This window comes from Alligator sinensis, unplaced genomic scaffold, assembly GCF_000455745.1.
Source record: "Alligator sinensis unplaced genomic scaffold, ASM45574v1 scaffold32_2, whole genome shotgun sequence".
NCBI classification, from domain to species: domain Eukaryota; kingdom Metazoa; phylum Chordata; order Crocodylia; family Alligatoridae; genus Alligator; species Alligator sinensis.
This window is the reverse complement of record NW_005842670.1, coordinates 549,322-566,197: the sequence shown is the minus strand read 5'-3', so window position 1 is coordinate 566,197 and position 16,876 is coordinate 549,322. Positions and strand designations below refer to the sequence as shown.

General features: G+C 44.1%; 1 protein-coding gene across 1 annotated transcript in view; it reads left to right on the top strand.

Moving 5' to 3' along the window:
- Positions 1-15,930, top strand: part of DDAH1 (dimethylarginine dimethylaminohydrolase 1) — a 59,489-nt gene extending 43,559 nt beyond the window's left edge. The window contains exons 5-6 of the mRNA XM_006033854.3: positions 11,369-11,512; positions 12,934-15,930. Of these exons, the coding sequence (XP_006033916.1) occupies positions 11,369-11,512; positions 12,934-13,050 (261 nt within the window). The 3' untranslated portion in view covers positions 13,051-15,930. The remainder of the gene's footprint in view (positions 1-11,368; positions 11,513-12,933) is intronic.
- Positions 15,931-16,876: the final 946 nt, after the last annotated feature.

Sequence of the window (16,876 nt, the reverse complement as noted above, 5' to 3'; positions counted from 1 at the left end):
AGAGTCAAAGGATCATACTTTGGGTTTATAAGTAATGTTTCTTCTTCCATCAACCAGGTATCCACAAGGGAATAGTCTTACATATAAAGGCTGTACTATAACAGAGCTGTCCAACTGGCTACCTGTAGGCCACATGTGACCTGCAAGGGGTTAATCTGCAGACCCCGGGCTCCCACCTAGCCTCCACTTCCCTTACTGCTCTGGGCTTCCCCTCCAGTTTCTGCTTCCTGCACTTGTCCCAAGGGGGAGCACAGCACATGGGAACCCAGCAGGGGAGCTGGCAGCTGGTGAATTGGGGGCAGGGGAAGCTACCAGCAGTGGGGAAGGGCTACCCACATGCATCATGCAGGGGGAAGGGGAAGGCATTGGGGAAGGGAGCCCCTGGCTCACACTATTGCAGCCCATGTGGTACGCGCTCCCTTTGGGGTGTGTCTCCTGATATATCCCAATTGATGAGATGTAGCCTAAAATACAGGCTAGTGCTCTAGCATCTACTCTCGAAATATATAGGCTTCTTGGGCCCTAACATTCAAATTTCAGCAGGCTCTTCCTTTGTCCTGGGGTACAAAAATAGAGTACCATGAATTTAATTATACTGACGTGAGCTGAGTGGACATTTGCAGGTTAAACCTTAAAAGACAAAGTCCTCCATGTTCTCTGGCCATAAGATATTCATTTGTTGCTTTTGTAAGTAAAGATATTTCCCAGGTGGCAATGGCCATGATTTTCCTCTTCCCTGTTTTGCCTCTTTCCATTCATCTATTGTAATACATTGTCCATGTAATTATGTCATCTTTTCATACCTTCACTGTGCAAGATGTCTGAGCTTGCTACTACATCCAAGCAAATATAACTGCAAGCAAAAAACTTTTATCCTTTTAACAAGTCATAGCCAGGCCAGCTTGGATGTCATTGCCTGTTGCTACATTTCTGTCTCCTCTGGATATTAGTCACCACCCACTCAAAAAAGGTTTAATATTGATCATTATAAAAAGAGCTCATAGCAAGACCTGTAGTTATGGTCACCTAACTTTTTCCATTATAACTTTGTGTTTTGAGTTGACAAACTTTAATGTTTTGGATTAAAATTTTCCATACTGGTTCTCTATTTCAGGCTGAATTCTTTTTGATGTTTCAGTGCAAAAAGTTCACACAGTTTTAAAGATGCTTGGAGGAGAGCGGTGATGGTAAAATTGCCTATACTAAATATTTCCCTGTAGTTTCGTGGAGTAGTTCTATTACATTTTTGTTTGCTGAAAGAACTTAGAATTTGGTGAGGGGACAATCCTGGGGAGAGAGAAGTGCCTTTTGGTGTTCTAGTGAAAATCCACCCAAGTCTGGCCCCCGTCTAAAACTCTAAAATTACCATTTTCACATCCTTTATAGTAGTGGTTCTCAACCATGTTAAACTCAAAGGCACTCCTTGTTAGAGTCAAGGCATCCATCAGAAAATGCCAACTCTTTCACTCACTTTTTGACTACAGAAAAAACAATAGAGCAAGTCTTCTTTTGTGAAGAACTCAAAAAGACCACAACAGGTCTTCACACTATGGATTCGTGTTTGAAATTTCTGTGTTTATCACATGTAGGTGTTTACACATCTAATGGTGCTAATATTGTGTGGCACCCTGTGGCATGCTTTAAATGACCTCCTGGTACCCCAGGGTGCTGTAAGAATCACTGCCCTATAGAGACTATTAAAGGTTTGCTGCTAAACTTTGTCAGCCTGCCATTGCACTGAACTCATTCCCTATGTACCAACTGTACCAAGTGTGCCCTCTGATGTGAAGTTGTCTGCCTGGTTCCAGACAGTATGTAAATGAAGCAGCGATATTAAATGCCCTTTGATCTAAGATAAAAGGAAGAGGATTGTGGTGCAAGTAAGGACAAGACAGTCAGTTGTAGAATTAGGTCTTCCAACACACTGCTTCCAACTTGTGGTTGAGCACAAGGTCCCATATTCTTTGTTAGAAGAGACAAATATCAGTTAACCCATTTTATAGATAACATACCTGAGAGACTGAAAAGGTTACATTTGGTAGAGTTGGGAACATAATCAAGATGACTAATGTGATAAACCCAAGGCTCATCCATTTACCAAGACTGCATTTCATAACAAATGAACCAAGCCTATGGGGCTTGCTGATTCTTTACATTCTAGTAGACCACACTCCACTCAACAACCACCAATAAAGCTTCCTGCTGTTAAACAAACTGGTTAACAAACAGCTCTGTGAGTCATATTAGCCTATCCTTTTTGCAAGATTTGGGGGCTGGACTCGATGATCTTCCGAGGTCCCTTCCAGCCCTAATGTCTATGAAATCTATGAAGATGGATTTTCCTAGAAGACATCAGGCACAACTGCTGCCAGTGATTTGTTTGCTACAGATGATAGGTCTGTTTGTGTATCCTTGCTGATGACCCCTCTAGAGAGAATATGACTCAACACGATGGCTTTGTTTCATAGTTTCATAGCACCTTAAAAGGGTATTCATGGGTACCTGGGATAACAAGGAATAACGGCCACAAATTGATTGAGATCAGGTTCAGGCTTGATATTAGGAGGCATTACTTTACGGTTAGGGCTACCAGGCTCTGGAATGGGCTCCCAAGGGAGGTGGTGCTCTCCCCTACCTTGGGGGTCTTCAAGAGGAGGTTGGATAGGGTCTGGCTGGGCTATTATGATCCCAGCACTCGTTCCTTGGTTCCTTGTTTTTCTTTTCTAAAAACTAACATTCCATAGTAGAATGTGAAGAAGATATTAGCACTGCAGAATCAAATACTGAGAAGCTAGGAAATGCCAGAATTAAAGTTGTACAAGCACACTTAAAATTGGCTTAATTATTGCATACTAGCTATTAAATGAGAGTTCCTGCCTTATTCATTGCACAGGTTGGATAGGTTTATAGAAATAGACAGGATGGCCTCTTATTTTTAAGGCACTGAACTGGAGTGCTATTTCTTTGAGTCAGAGACAGGCATTTTGTATAATCTGAAGGAATATGCACTTGTTTTATGTGACTAATAGAGCGCATGCATAGGAGCTTAGAGTTGAATGAGTTATAATTCTGGTATGTTCTACGAAAGATCCAAATGTATTTGAAATGGTGACTAATGATAATACTATAACTGACTCGACGCAAACTCTGAAAGGCCTGCAAAGAAGTGTCTACAGAGATATGGATCTGTTAGAACTGGTTTGACTATGATGTGGCACAGAGGAAAGGGATAGTTGGGTCCACTCCCAAGAAAACAAGTTTGGGTTTTTTTAAACAAAAAATTGAATCTGAATTCTTTGTGTACTTTGAAGCTTCTGTCCATAATATTCTGAAATGCTTTCAGTTTGGGGACCTTTAATGAAAATGAGCCTTTTTGACAAATGTCCATTTTGATGAGAATTTTCTGACTGGCTCTAGTATCATACTACATGCATGTTCTATATGCTTTTTTTTTGTAGATAGTAAGGTTGTGGGATCCTTCCTTCATGGGGATATGGTGCACTATATGTGCAGGATTTATGTTGACTATTGTCCCAATCATACGGTGAGGTGTATACAAGTAACCTCAGTGGGGCTTGTCGGGGCCGAGGGGCTGTGGCCAGCAGCCCGGGCACGTGGGCCGGGGAAGTCGGCACGGTGAACTAGAATTAGGCACAGATGCGTGGAGGTTGATTAAAGATTATTTTACTTACACCATAGATGGTTGCGGTGCAGGCAGGAAAACTTGCTTGAGTTGCAGTTACAGACAAACACAAGTGGAGTTTGCTAGGCTCCACCGAAGACACATGAGCGGAGTTTGCTAGGCTCCGCAAAACAAACACGATGAGAGCTCTCTGAACCGATACGAGAGTCCGAGCTGTGACTCTCAACGAGCGCGCAGGGCAGGGGTACGTCAAGGATCGTCTGGTGATGGGGAGAGACTCTTGATGGGTGATCAAACCACCGGTCGGCTCCAAGACACGCGCAGAGTTTGCTAGGCTCTACCACATGGCCCAGAGTTCTCCACGAGATGGATGCGGAGTCCTCCTAAATGAGGTCCTCCCCGGAGATCTCCGACTTGGGCAGAAACTGCTCAAGCCTCTTATATGGCTAGCAAGCCAATCGCTAGCCGCCATGTGGGAATAGTTTAGAAACAGCCAATAATGGAGAACAAATTTGCATGCGAGCGGCAGGAACTCCTTTGCACCGGGTTTTCTCTCTGCAGCTGAGAATTGCACCGTGCAAAGAAAGCTCCATGTGGCGGGAAATAATTCTGCAGTGCTGAAACACACACACAATCATTGGGTAATGACAGGGCTGAGCACAAGGGTCTGCCTGCAAGGATTAGCACTATTGTCATGACAAAATTAAGCTGACAATGTGTACTTTAAAGTATGTTAAACATGTCAGAATATCTCCTAAATACGTCTCTGTTTCATATTTGGGAGTATTTTGCGTATCCATTACCTCAGTTGTCTGAGGACATGCTATAAAACATTACAGAAAAGGCATTTTAGGCCATGTGAGCGATTGATTTCAATATAAGGAAAGCATGACTAAGGGCTGAGAGAATGTGAATCAAAAATTACCCTCTACAGGCTGGAGAGAATTCCCAGAAAAACTAGGCCTGCGGGAAATGCCTGGCTGCTACTATAATTGATCATACAAATGCTTTTGGGCACAAAGCCAGGCCTCTACAAATGTATTCCATGACTACTGTAATCTTTGTTAATAAGGAATTTCTTTAAAAATCTTCCCAGATGCATGTGTAATACACAACTTGAGCAAAAGGACCTGTCTCCTTATTTGGGGATAAAATGGATATATGAGGCATCTATGCAGTTGAGCTTAATATAATTGGAATATTATAAAATGCTAATGTCACAGATAATTGAAGGTCACTTGATTTGGGGTGATACAATGACTGGGGAGACCACATGTCCTGATTTTGCCAGGACAGCCCTGTTTTAAACGCCTGTTCAAGAAGTTCTGCTGGTTTTGTCCAATGAACATTTTCAACCCCTGCTAGAGCTGAGCAAGCCAGAGAGATTCAAGGAACATGGTCACCCTAAGAATAAGTATTTAATGAAAAAATATTATTGTATTTGAAATATTTTAGGCTTCTTTTTCTATATGAAGCATATTTAAAGTATACAGTAGTGGTCTGGTTACTGTTTAGACTTCCTCCAAGAAGTAAGATTTAATTTTTCTTCTGCCTGTACATCTAGTTGTAGCAGGGATTAAATTGGGGTGGAGGAAGAAAACTAACTTGAAGTTTTCATTGTGCATGAAGTAGAAACCTAGAAAGAAGCAGTCTATACATGGACAGTCTGACCAAACTCATCTTTACTCAGGCTTTGAGTAGTAACAGTCTACTCTGAAGTAAATGAAGTGAGTTTTCTTGATTCTCCATGAAGTAAAAATAAGGCTAGAGAGAAGCCATTTAAATGCTGTAGAGTGGAGGCACTTGTTCCTGGGCCATATAAACCACTTGAATATAAGACCTTGGGGAGGAGTTACTTTGTATCCTAGAATGTGTGTGTGTGTGTGTGTGTGTGTGTGTGTGCGCGTGCGTGCGTGTGTGTGCGCGTGCGTGCATGTGCGTGCGTGCGTGCCTGCACACATGTGCATCTCCAAAAGAAGGCAGGGTAGATTTGCATCCTGTAGACTAACCAAAGTGTGTGTGTGTGGTTGTGTGCGCACAGGGGGGGAGGGGTGGTATCTATCTACAGTAAAATCTTTGTTATCCAGCATTTAAGTAACTGGAAATCCTGTTAACCAGAATTTCTGGCCAGCTGGTCGGAGGCAGGGGCAGGGGAAAGCTTGCACGCAGTGGCCACTGCCACAAGCCACCACCCTGTGCTATTGCTGCTCCGCGTGCAGCCGCCATCCCTCTCCCCCCGTTCTGCGTTATCTGAAAACCCTGCCGGGTTATTTCAGATAACAGGAATTTTTACATAACCAGTAATCCCCTTACCCCCGGGATGCCAGGTAACAAAGATTTTGCTGTATCTGCCTATCTACAGATCTAGGCAAGGGTGTGTGTGTGTAATATATATAATATAGCATAAGTTTTCGTGAGCTTACTTCATCAAATGCCGTGAAAGGCCAAGTAACTAGGATGTGGCATATTATTTTGTCCTTTTTAAAGAACTAGCTGATTTAAAATTCCATTCTCGCCATCACAGCTGGCATCTTAGATGCTTGCTCTTGTTATCTCTAGTTAGCTGCACTTTTTTTTTCTTTGCTGTATTTGGATTAATCCAAATGACACTTCTGTACTCTTTCATCTTGAGAGGAATCAACCCAATATGTTTGTTTTATCATCTCACACACTTCCTATGTCTGGCATGTATCTATTATGACTACAGTTAGGACCTTCTCTATTACTGAAGGTGGGTCTCCTTCTGCTTAGGACATAAGTACTGTTTTGTAACTTAAGAATATACCACACAGTGAATCAGGATACGTTCCTGAGAGGTAAGCTATTACTACAGCAGAACTGCAATATTGTAATTACAATGCAAGAATAATTTTTCCTACTGTTTAGTTGGTCTAATAAAAAATATCACATTTACTTTTGGACGAGGCAGTGAAGTGTACTCTGTCCAAGTTTGCGGATGATATAAAACTGTGGAGAGAAGTGGACACACCGGAGGGCAGGGAACAATGACAGGCAGACCTGGACAGGTTGGACAAATGGGCAGAAAACAATAGAATGCAATTTAACAAGGAGAAATGCAAAGTGCTGCACCTAGGGAGGAAAAATGTCCAGCATACCTACTGCCTAGGAAATGACCTTCTCGGCAGCATGGAAGCGGAAAGGAATCTCAGAGTCCTAGTGGACTCGAAGATGAACATGAGTCGTCAGTGTGACGAAGTCATCAGCAAAGCTAACTGCACTTTATCGTGCATCCGCAGATGCATGACAAACTGAACCAAGGAGGTGATACTTCCCCTCTATCGGGAGCTGGTCAGACTGCAGTTGGAGTACTGCATCCAGTTTTGTGCACCACACTTTAAGAGGGATGTGGATAACCTGAAGAGGGCCCAGAGAAGGGCCACTCGTATGGTTAAGGGCTTGCAGGCCAAGCCCTACAAGGAGAGACTAGGGCACCTGGACCCCTTCAGCCTCTGCAAGAGAAGGTTGAGAGGCGACCTTGTGTCTACCTATAAATTCATCATGGGGGTGCAGAAGGGACTTGGTGAGGCTCTACTCACCAAGGCGCCCCCGGGGGTTACAAGAAATAATGGCCACAAGCTAGCAGAGAGCAGATTTAGACTGGACATTAGGAGGAACTTCTTCACAGTTAGAGTGGCCAAAAACTGGAATGGGCTCCCAAGGGAGGTAGTGCTCTCCCCTACCCTGGGGGTCTTCAAGAGGAGGTTAGATGAGTATCTCCTGCCTATGCAGGGGGTCGGAGTCAATGATCTATTGAGGTCCCTTCCAACCCTAACATCTATGAATCTATAAGAATGAAAAACACCATTGTCACAAATCTGAACTAAATCAAGGCACTAGCCTGTTCTACAGTGGGCACATCTACACATGCTGTTAGTTTGCATTAAGCTTATTGGCAGTAAAGCGTCTTGTGTTGTAGGCACGCCCACTGATACCTATAGTGAAGTGTAGGCTTAGTAAAATGTATACTTCTTTAAATAAGGCCTGTAAAATCAATTAACAAAGAAATGAGGAGAAACTGAATTGAATATCTAAAATCCTGATTCTATAGGCTTCTACTACTGGAGAAAGTGGTAACCACCACAGGTTCTCCCACTGACTGCAGATAGAGACTCCTGTTGAGCAAGAAAAATGATTACAAACCTTGGAAGCAGGGTTTAGAAGGAAAGACTGAAAGAACTAGGACCATTTAGTCTAGTGAAGAGAAGACTAAGGGGGGATTTGATAACAGTCTTCAAATATCTGAAGGGAGATTACAAAGAGGATGAAGATAGACTTCTCTCTGTGGTTGTAGGGGACATAACTAGGAGAAATGGCCTCAAACTGCAGCAGAAGAAATTTAGGTTGGAGACAGGAAGAACTTTCTGACTCTGCGGGTGGTTAAGCACTGCAACAGGCTACCTAGAGAAGTTGTGGAATCTCCATCCCTGGAAGTTTTCAAGAGCAGGTTAGACAGACATTTGACTGAGATGGTTTAGTTCGGGATGATCCTGCCCTGAACAGGAGACTGCAGTAAATTATTTCATGAAGTCTCTTCTAGCCCTACTTTCCTATGATCCTTTCGTACTTGGGCTTAGGCAGGTGAATTCAGACCAGCAACAGGAAAGTAAAGACAATGAATGCAAGCACAGAAATGTATCTGGTGAAAGAAAGATGCTGGAATTCCTTTGTTTTTGTGTTTCACAAAACCTCTTAGCTCTTTTATGGAGGTAGATGTGACCTTGGAAAATCAGAAAAACAAAATGTGAGGATCTGATGATATTTCCTCAGGAATGCATGACAATCTCTATGTCAGTTTAATATTTTCCACAGGATATGTATGAATCAGACTACAATGTGAAAAGTGTATTCAGACATATAAAGGACCTGTTATTGGAGGTGTGTGCAGAAGTCAAAATGCTTTGTTTCTTATTAGTATGCTGTAGATCCTGTCTGTGATCCAACTCAGAAAGCATTTTATATTAATGTACTGGAATAAAGCTGACCTCACGTGTTGTTCAGGCGTAAAGTCAGCTAGACCTAAGGGGCCAGACTCTGCTCCTGATGAGAGTAGCATAAATCTGAAGTCAGTACAGTCACTCTGGTTTTATACCAGTATAAATGAGAACAGAATTTGGCCCAACATCTTTGCTCACAGAACCTGCTTGGGAATAATTTAAGGCAGGGATAGGCTACCCCTGGCATGCATGCCAATTAGTAGCACACAAAGACATTTTCCTTGGCACACCAGGAGGTGTGTGAGGGAATTGTTTCTTTAAAAAAATAAATAAATAAATAAATAAATAAATGGTTTTTTAAAGTTGCTACTCCAGGCTGTCAGGAGCAGCCACAGGTCTCAGCACCATGACAGGCACCAGGGGCAGAGTCAAGAGTGCGCAGGCAGGGACACTGTCTACATTCTGATGACCCTGTTCCCAGGCTGCACACCCCAGCCTGGCATGGCCCCTGGAGGGGAGGTGTGGGGGGGCAGGGGCAGGGCTGGGGCTGGGGCCAAGGCCAGGGCCCAGGCAGGTGCTGCAGAGGGCCACTGTGCTGGAGGCTCCCGGCTGGCTCGGCCCAGAGCACCACCCACAGCACCTGTTCCGGGAGACTCCAGCAGCCGGACCCCTGCACTGAGGGTGGCTCTGCCCCACTCACGCTTTGCCCAGCACACAGGGAGGCCAAGCCAGGAGCACCCCCAAGCCCAGCAACCTGCCCTAGGCAGGTGGCATCCCCTTGCAGGCAGGACAGATGCAGCCCATCCCCACAGAGCCCCAAGGCAGCCCCCACTTCTCACCCAGCCCTTGCTCTCCTCTGGCTACCACCTTCCCAAGGGCCTGGCTGGGCCGGGCTGGGCTGGGCTGCCCCGCGGTGCCTCCCTCTGCGCTGCCTGGACCCTGCCTCAAGCTCCCAGCTCTGGTGCTTGGTGTCCCGGTGCTGCCCGCACCCAGGTGGGACAGGGCGTCTGTGTGCCCTAGCCCTGGCCAGGCTTTCCCTCCCAGCCCTGGGCCTGGGGTCCCCCTGCTCCAGGACTGTCAGGGAGGCCTGAGCACCCCAGGCCTAGCAGCTGCTGCTGGGGTGTCACTGCCTCTTTCCGCCAGACACAGCCCTGGACCAGTGGGCCCGAGCCACAGCCAATAGCACTGGGAGACTTGGGCAGCGAGGGACACACCCTCTTTCTCTTTTTCCCTTTTTTCCTCTTTTCTCCCCCGCCCCCCCCCATCACAACATGCTTAACAAAAAGAGAGCATACAAAAACAAAGGTAGTATATGAAGTTTTATTTATTGTCGCAAGGTTTCGAATTTTTAGGAAACTTGTTACGTACTGTAAGAAAAAAAATTTTAAAGCAACATTTATGATTATTAACTATATAAATATGCAGTGTGTTCTGCCACGTACCCTCCAACCCCGGTTTTGTTTTTCTGGTACACCAGCACTCTGGCACCTTACAAGGTAGACATTGCATTCTCTTCTGCACTCCAGCCAAAAATGTTTCTTACCCCTGATTTAAGGAGAGATTATTTTCCTTCTAAATTATCACAGGATTACTGTACCTTTGCAGTGTCTCTGTTTATCAATATACACTGCTTTTGCCACCTGTAGAAGTATACGCTCCCAACCATGCCGTGCCCACTTGCTCCTGATTGCACATCCTAAACCCAGATGCTGATGGAGGAGCTGCACTGTGTGTGTCCCTCCATAGCCTCTCTTAAGACCTCAGTCTTTTGCTGAGTCCAGGCCAGGAAGATCAAGATTGTACTCAGAGGCAAAGGAAAAGGCAGAGTTTTTGTAACACAGGAATGCAGAGGGGCTATTTTAGAAGTTTAAGTTTACTTAGGTTTTTTACTAGAGCCAAAGTTTGGGGCTGTTTGATTCAGGCTTTGTTCACTGCTGTAGTCTTCTAGTTCTGTGTTGGTGTGCACCAGTATGTCAGTGGTGGATCAAGTTTGTGGTCTCCAAAGTGTTTTTTCTGTCACTAATACTTCACATGTAGCCTAAGTCAAAACCTTGGCTTGAAGCCCCATTAAGTCCATGGGACTCTAATTTTTTTCATATGATCCCTACATTTATAAGCAACCAAACCAAAGTTCCAAGCTATTACCAGCTCTAGCAATCTCACAGAGTCCCTGTGTGACTCAATGTACTCAGGTGCACCCTCTCCCTCCTCCAGCCTATGTGCTTAATGGAAATGCTAGAAGAGTAGTTTCCTGAGAGACAGAGGAAGGGCTACGCTGAACCCCCTCACATTGAAGACTTGTTCATTTTCTGTATATAATAGTCTAATGCACTTTCTTTCTGCAGACTCTAGCAATGACCACATTTTTGAGAATGCTTAACACTGGTAGCTGACACTGACATGATTAGGAGTTTTTTGGTGTGCAGTATCTAAGGAAAACCATGTATAATTCTCACGGAAAAGACCTGGCTGACTAGATCTTTTTTGAGGGAGTGGTAAGAAGGCATGGAAGGTTTCTGTTTAGTCATTTCACCATTTACAGAGGTTTTCAAGGTCTAAATCTGAGTTTATTAACATTTATACTTGATACCAGTAGGTCCTCTACTTGAAGTACAGACTTAAACATATTGTGCACATTATGGAATGAAATAACTCTTGGTTTGACTCTAAAATCATGATTAGCTAGTTTTTCAAGGCTTGTGTTTTCACATTTACCTTCGAAATGTAACATGTTTGTTCTAAAATAGCTCCACTCCACTTCTCTCACCAGACTATGCAGCAGATGAGTGACCATCGGTATGACAAATTGACAGTACCTGATGATGCAGCAGCCAACTGTCTGTATTTAAACATTCCAAACAAAGGCCATGTCTTGCTTCACCGTGCTCCTGAGGAATATCCAGAAAGTGCAAAGGTAAAAGGAGAATTTTGAATTAGGGTTCATTCCCATGAGGTACAGAGCAGCCCTGACACCCATGAAATTTAGTGGAAGTTGAAAATTGTCATAGTCTTTTAGAGCCAAGCTTTAGCATTTCACTTACAATATCTTTGTCAGATGGTGAGAGCACAAAGCTTAGAGCAGTTGTTCTCAATTTTTTTAAATTCAAGGCACTCCTCGTTTGACCTGAAGCACCCCCCATAACTTTTGTGAATTGAGCAGCAGCACCCCATTTAAAAAACTACTTATTTGTTACTGTGCCTACTTCCTTTACAGAGAGGCCAGGCAGTGGGGGCAGGACAGTGGTAGTGAAAGGATTCATTCGTTGATGTTTGAAAATGTCGGAGTATTATTCCCTCTTATTACAAAGAACTAGTTAATGGACATGGTAGTTGTAGGCTGCTCTGGGCAGATCACAGCAGGGTATGCTTGGTCAAGCTAGTTGAGCTGACCATTTTACTTTTGCTGCTGGCTTTGGCAAAGGACCCTTGCTTCTGCTGTAGCCAGGCTAGTAGATAATACCGGGAGGCCACCCCAACTTGTTAGCAATGCAAAGCAAACAAAAGGAGTTAAACAAGTAAGCTAGCACTTAGCTATCTTCCAGTGATTCTACCAGGCTTCACTTTCTGGTTGCCTCTTATCTTTCAGAGGCATTGCAGAGCCCGCAGGCTTGTACAACAAAGCAAATGATCAAGCAAACAGAAAAGCCCTGCTCTGGGGTCTCCTAGTGGCTACTTAACCCCTGGTAACTCCAGGCAGCCTGCTCCTTGGTCAGGTGCAGCCTCTTGAGGCTGCTTTCAGTGTCTTCTATCCTTCCCACCCTGGGCTCGCATGGCCAACCCTCTCTCACTCCCCACACCTGTGTCAGCTCCCTTGCTGAGGGACTCACCACATCCTAGGACCTGGTTCCCCAGCCTCCAGTTAGTTCTCTCAGGTCTGGGGTGGGTATGCAGAGGTGCTTCTGGGGTGCGGGACTGTTCAGACTCCTCTGAACCCCTAATAACAGGTCAGGTCCTTGTTACAGTAGTAAAGAAAGTTTCTTGTTTCTTCTCAGGCAAGAAACTTCTAAGATTAGTGAAACAGTAGGAAAATGAAACGCAGCTTGGGAGAGTCTCCTTATTCCTTGTAAGATAATAGAAAGAGTGGGGAAGTGTTGGAGATTTTTCCTCTTTTTCTTGTTGTGGCTTCTTCAGAGCCTCATAGTGTCCCTGGGTCAGCAGAACCACAGCAGCTCTTATGCTATTAGTTGTCTTGATGGCCAAAGCAAGAATGGTGATGGGTGACAAGGCTTCAGACTTGTACAGTTGTCGCTGTGGCATTGATTCAGTAAATAACTGAGTAAAGGACAGAGAGATGCATGCATGGAATAACTCTCTTCCTTTTTATTTCCTAAACAGGTTTTTGAAAAGCTGAAGGACCACATGCTGATCCCTATAGCCAACATAGAACTGCAGAAAGTTGATGGTGCACTGACCTGTTGTTGTATCCTTATTAACAAAACTTTAGAATTATGAGTTCACAGAATCCGTCCTTGTAACCGGCAATAACGTACATGCAAGGTAGAAGAATCTATACCAACACTTGTATTGTTTTTATTGACAATCTACTGTACCACTGTGCTACTAACCCTTGTTTACAAACCTTTTGCATTGTGTATTTTTATTATATCCTTATAGATGGTATTTAAGGCTTGTGTATGTTTTTGCTGGGGTGAACATAACTTCTACAGCATATTAGTCCAATGGGCTAGGAAAAGGCAATTATGATAGCTAACCCCTAGCTTTAGTAATTTATATAATCTGTGTGAAAACTATTTTAGGACCTGATCATTGGTGAGAGTGTAAGCATCTCTGTTGTCTTGAAACCTTTCTTCTGTCTTACCTTTTACCATCCGCCCTTTCCTTTCTATTTCATCTCTTCTCACCCTTCTTCAGTCTTCCCCCTCTCTATTCCTCCCCTCCCACTCCCGCTTTCAGAGATCCATGATATCAGTAGTTAATGAAGGAAATTCAATAGGTTCATGAACTTGGTCTCTTGTGTAGTAAGGATGCTTTCCCTGTGACAACAGGAATAGTGTGAAATTGCCTATACTTATTATCCTGATTGGTATCACTTTGCTGCTTCTGTGCAGCATTGAGACTAGAATACACTTCAGACTGCAGGTGGCAACCTGGGAAAAGCCTCTTTGTACAGGAACATTCAAGGGGGGTGTTTATTTGCTAGGTTTAAATTACAGGAAAGAAGATAGTTCATCAGCCAATCTGGATGTGCCCTAGAGGTTCAGACTCCCAGTTTGTTTATTCTTCTTTCAAACTGGGTTGGAATGGAAGAGATGTGTAAGTGTGCCATATATTGATTGCCTTTAAAGAAGCCCATATCTTTGTGATCATAAGACCACATCCTATGAATGTTTGAGGCCCTTGTAGACAAAACGTTTGCATTACACAAGATATTTAGAAATATTTTTTATATCTTCAGGTGATTTTTTTTTTTTGGTCCCTACCTACTTTTGTGACATTCTGTCCTCTTTTGGAGTACAGTCATTGTTTCCTTTATTCAGTCTAGTTCTAATCTTCTGTAATCAGATAGACAACTTGCTACCAAAATTCAAAAGAGAGAGATTGTGAAATTTGTTGAAGGGCAGCTATTCCTGGATTATGCTCATGAATAAGGGAAGCTATTGTCTTCCACAAGGTTGGCATGTGTATTCAATCTGCCCTTTGGGCAGTTCTACTTGGAACAATGGCCATCTTTTTTTTTTTTTAAATTGCATGAATATTTACTGTGGTATTCAGTTAAGATAAATATATTTGTTTTATAGCAGATTCCACAACATGCCTATCCACTGAGTCAGACTTTCTTCACCACAGTAAAGTGAAGTATACACAGTTGTGTTAACATGAAACTTGTTAAATCACTTGCAAACTAAGAATGGAGAAATCCCCAAACAGAAGCAGTGGTGGGAACTCTCTGGAGGTTGACAACATAGTCTGAACATTTTATCAACTTCCTGGTTATCCCCACCTTTCCTGTGCTACTTGTGGCTAGATGCCAAGCTACAATAGAAGCCGAGGGAAGGCAGACTCAACCACCATAGTCTGTATAGAAAGTAAACAGTTCAAATTAAATGCACACTGTGATTGCATTGCATCTCTTGGAAACCCACTATGCTTTTCTACATAGTAAGAAGGAGGGAAAGACAGGTACTTGCATCATGACACTTCCCTGTGCTGTCAGTATTATGGACACCTTCATTGATGCACCTCATACCAGTAGTTAAAGTAGATCCAAAGAGGAGCAGCAACTCATCAGGTCTGGCTGCTCCCCAAAATAGGTGTCTGTGCCCTCAGTACATTGCATCTTATGGTGGCAGGACATACCACAAGAAAAAGAATGCTGACGAGTAAAATCTCTGGAAAATGTGTTCATATCCCAAAGACAGCTAAACAGACATGTTGTTTTTGTGCATCTGCAGTGTCTCTGGTTTTTCTGTTGCCCCTTCCTCGTCCCCTCTATGTCACGGTTTAGGCCTTGATGTCATGGTTTAGACCTGACCAGCATGTACAGTCTGAAAGAGTATAAAAATGAAATGGAGGCTCGCTTTCTCCTATGCTTCAGAGGAGTTTGTTATTACAGAAGGAGAATTTGAGTTCATCTACTTCAGGGGTTCCCAAACTCTGGTACATGTTCCCTTGTGGGGGTATGCAAGGTATCTCTGGGGAGTATGCTGGAGAAGTTGTATAATGGCGGATTTACTTTTCATTATAATAATGATAATTGGCATTTAAGGGGTCAAAATATAAAATGTATGCTGGTAGGGGTACACAGGTAGCTGGTAAATCTGGAAGGCAGTATACAATAAGAAAAAGTTTGGGAACCTCTGATTTTGTTCTTAATTGTGATCTATCACAGGCAAGCTCTGTTAAAACATGAATAGATATGTGCACCAAAGACTGCCAGCCTTGAAAGACCCATCACCCTGCCTATCATCACATGTACTCAGCTCTTCCCATCCACAGCCATGTCCTTCAGCTGCCACTCCCACCTCAATCTTGGACAGTAAGGGCCCATGACACCTATGGGGGAAAAGTCTGGAGTAGCCTTTTGGAGGAACTTCCAGCTCTGGACTACCTCAGTAGACATACATGAGTGAGGCACGCTCAGTCCCATCTTCCTCAAGACCCACAGTGTTTTAGGCAAGTCCTAGATCTAACATTATAACATTAATTCAGCTCCAGAAGGTTAATATCAATACCAGAGAGGTTATGAAAGGGGATGGGTCACTCAACATGTCCCATTTATATACTGTCCCTTTAAAGCATCTAATACTTGCCACTGTTGGAGACAGGACACTTTGTTAGATGGACCATTGGGCTAACCTACTATGGGTAGGGACAGACATTCAAAAAGCCCGAGCCTGAATTGATTCACTCTTTACAGATTAGTCTAAGCTGTGAATCTTAAACTGATTAATAACTGGACAGATATTCTCTGTTAAACCAGGAAATACAGCCACATGCCTACAGTGGCTCAAGCCAGAAGCTGTGCAAATGGTCCCTCGCCAGCCACTGCCAAAGGGGAGAGAAGAGAGATGTCCTCCAAGGCTCTCATCCCTCCCTGCTGGAGCAGAGGGGGCATGGTCAGGCACCAGCTGGGGCTAGCACAACATGCGGGATGCCAGCCACCAGCCTGGGGAGTGGGGGCAGCTGCTGCCAGACTGAGGAGTGGGGATGGGGGAAAAGTCCTTTCTCTGAAGCAAGCATGTATTGAACACAGCAATTTGCAAAGCATACAACAGGGAACTACCAAGAATCCTCGCCTAAGCTAAGATACAGCCCAGTAAAACACATCGTACACAACTTAGTCTAACTTAAAATGTAAAACAGGAAGACAAGAATTAGTCTTACCAAGCCCAAGGGCAGTGTGTCTCCTTACAGCCAGGCATTCAGAAAGGCTTTGTTTAGGTATGTAGGTCTCTGCATTCTTTGGTGAAGCTGCCTGCAACTTGCCTTAACTACATCTCCAGCATGTGTGATAATTGTCAGGTCTTTGCCAACACTTCCCACCTCTCAGTCTGGTTCTGCAGGTCTTAGCTCTAGGCTCACAGGTGCAGGGCTTAGATCTGCACACAAGAGACTAGCTTGCCTCTCTCCCTTCGCCCCCCTCCCCCTGGAACACACTTTGGAATTAATCCCCAAGCCACAGAGACTTCAGCCAAACCCCCGGGGGTCCTGGGAGGGAGAGGGGAGAAAGGGAGGAATTAACTCTGTCTCTGCCTGGCAGCAGGCAAGCCATGCAGGTGTGGCTGGGGCTGGCAAACAGCAGCTGTAGTCCCCAGAG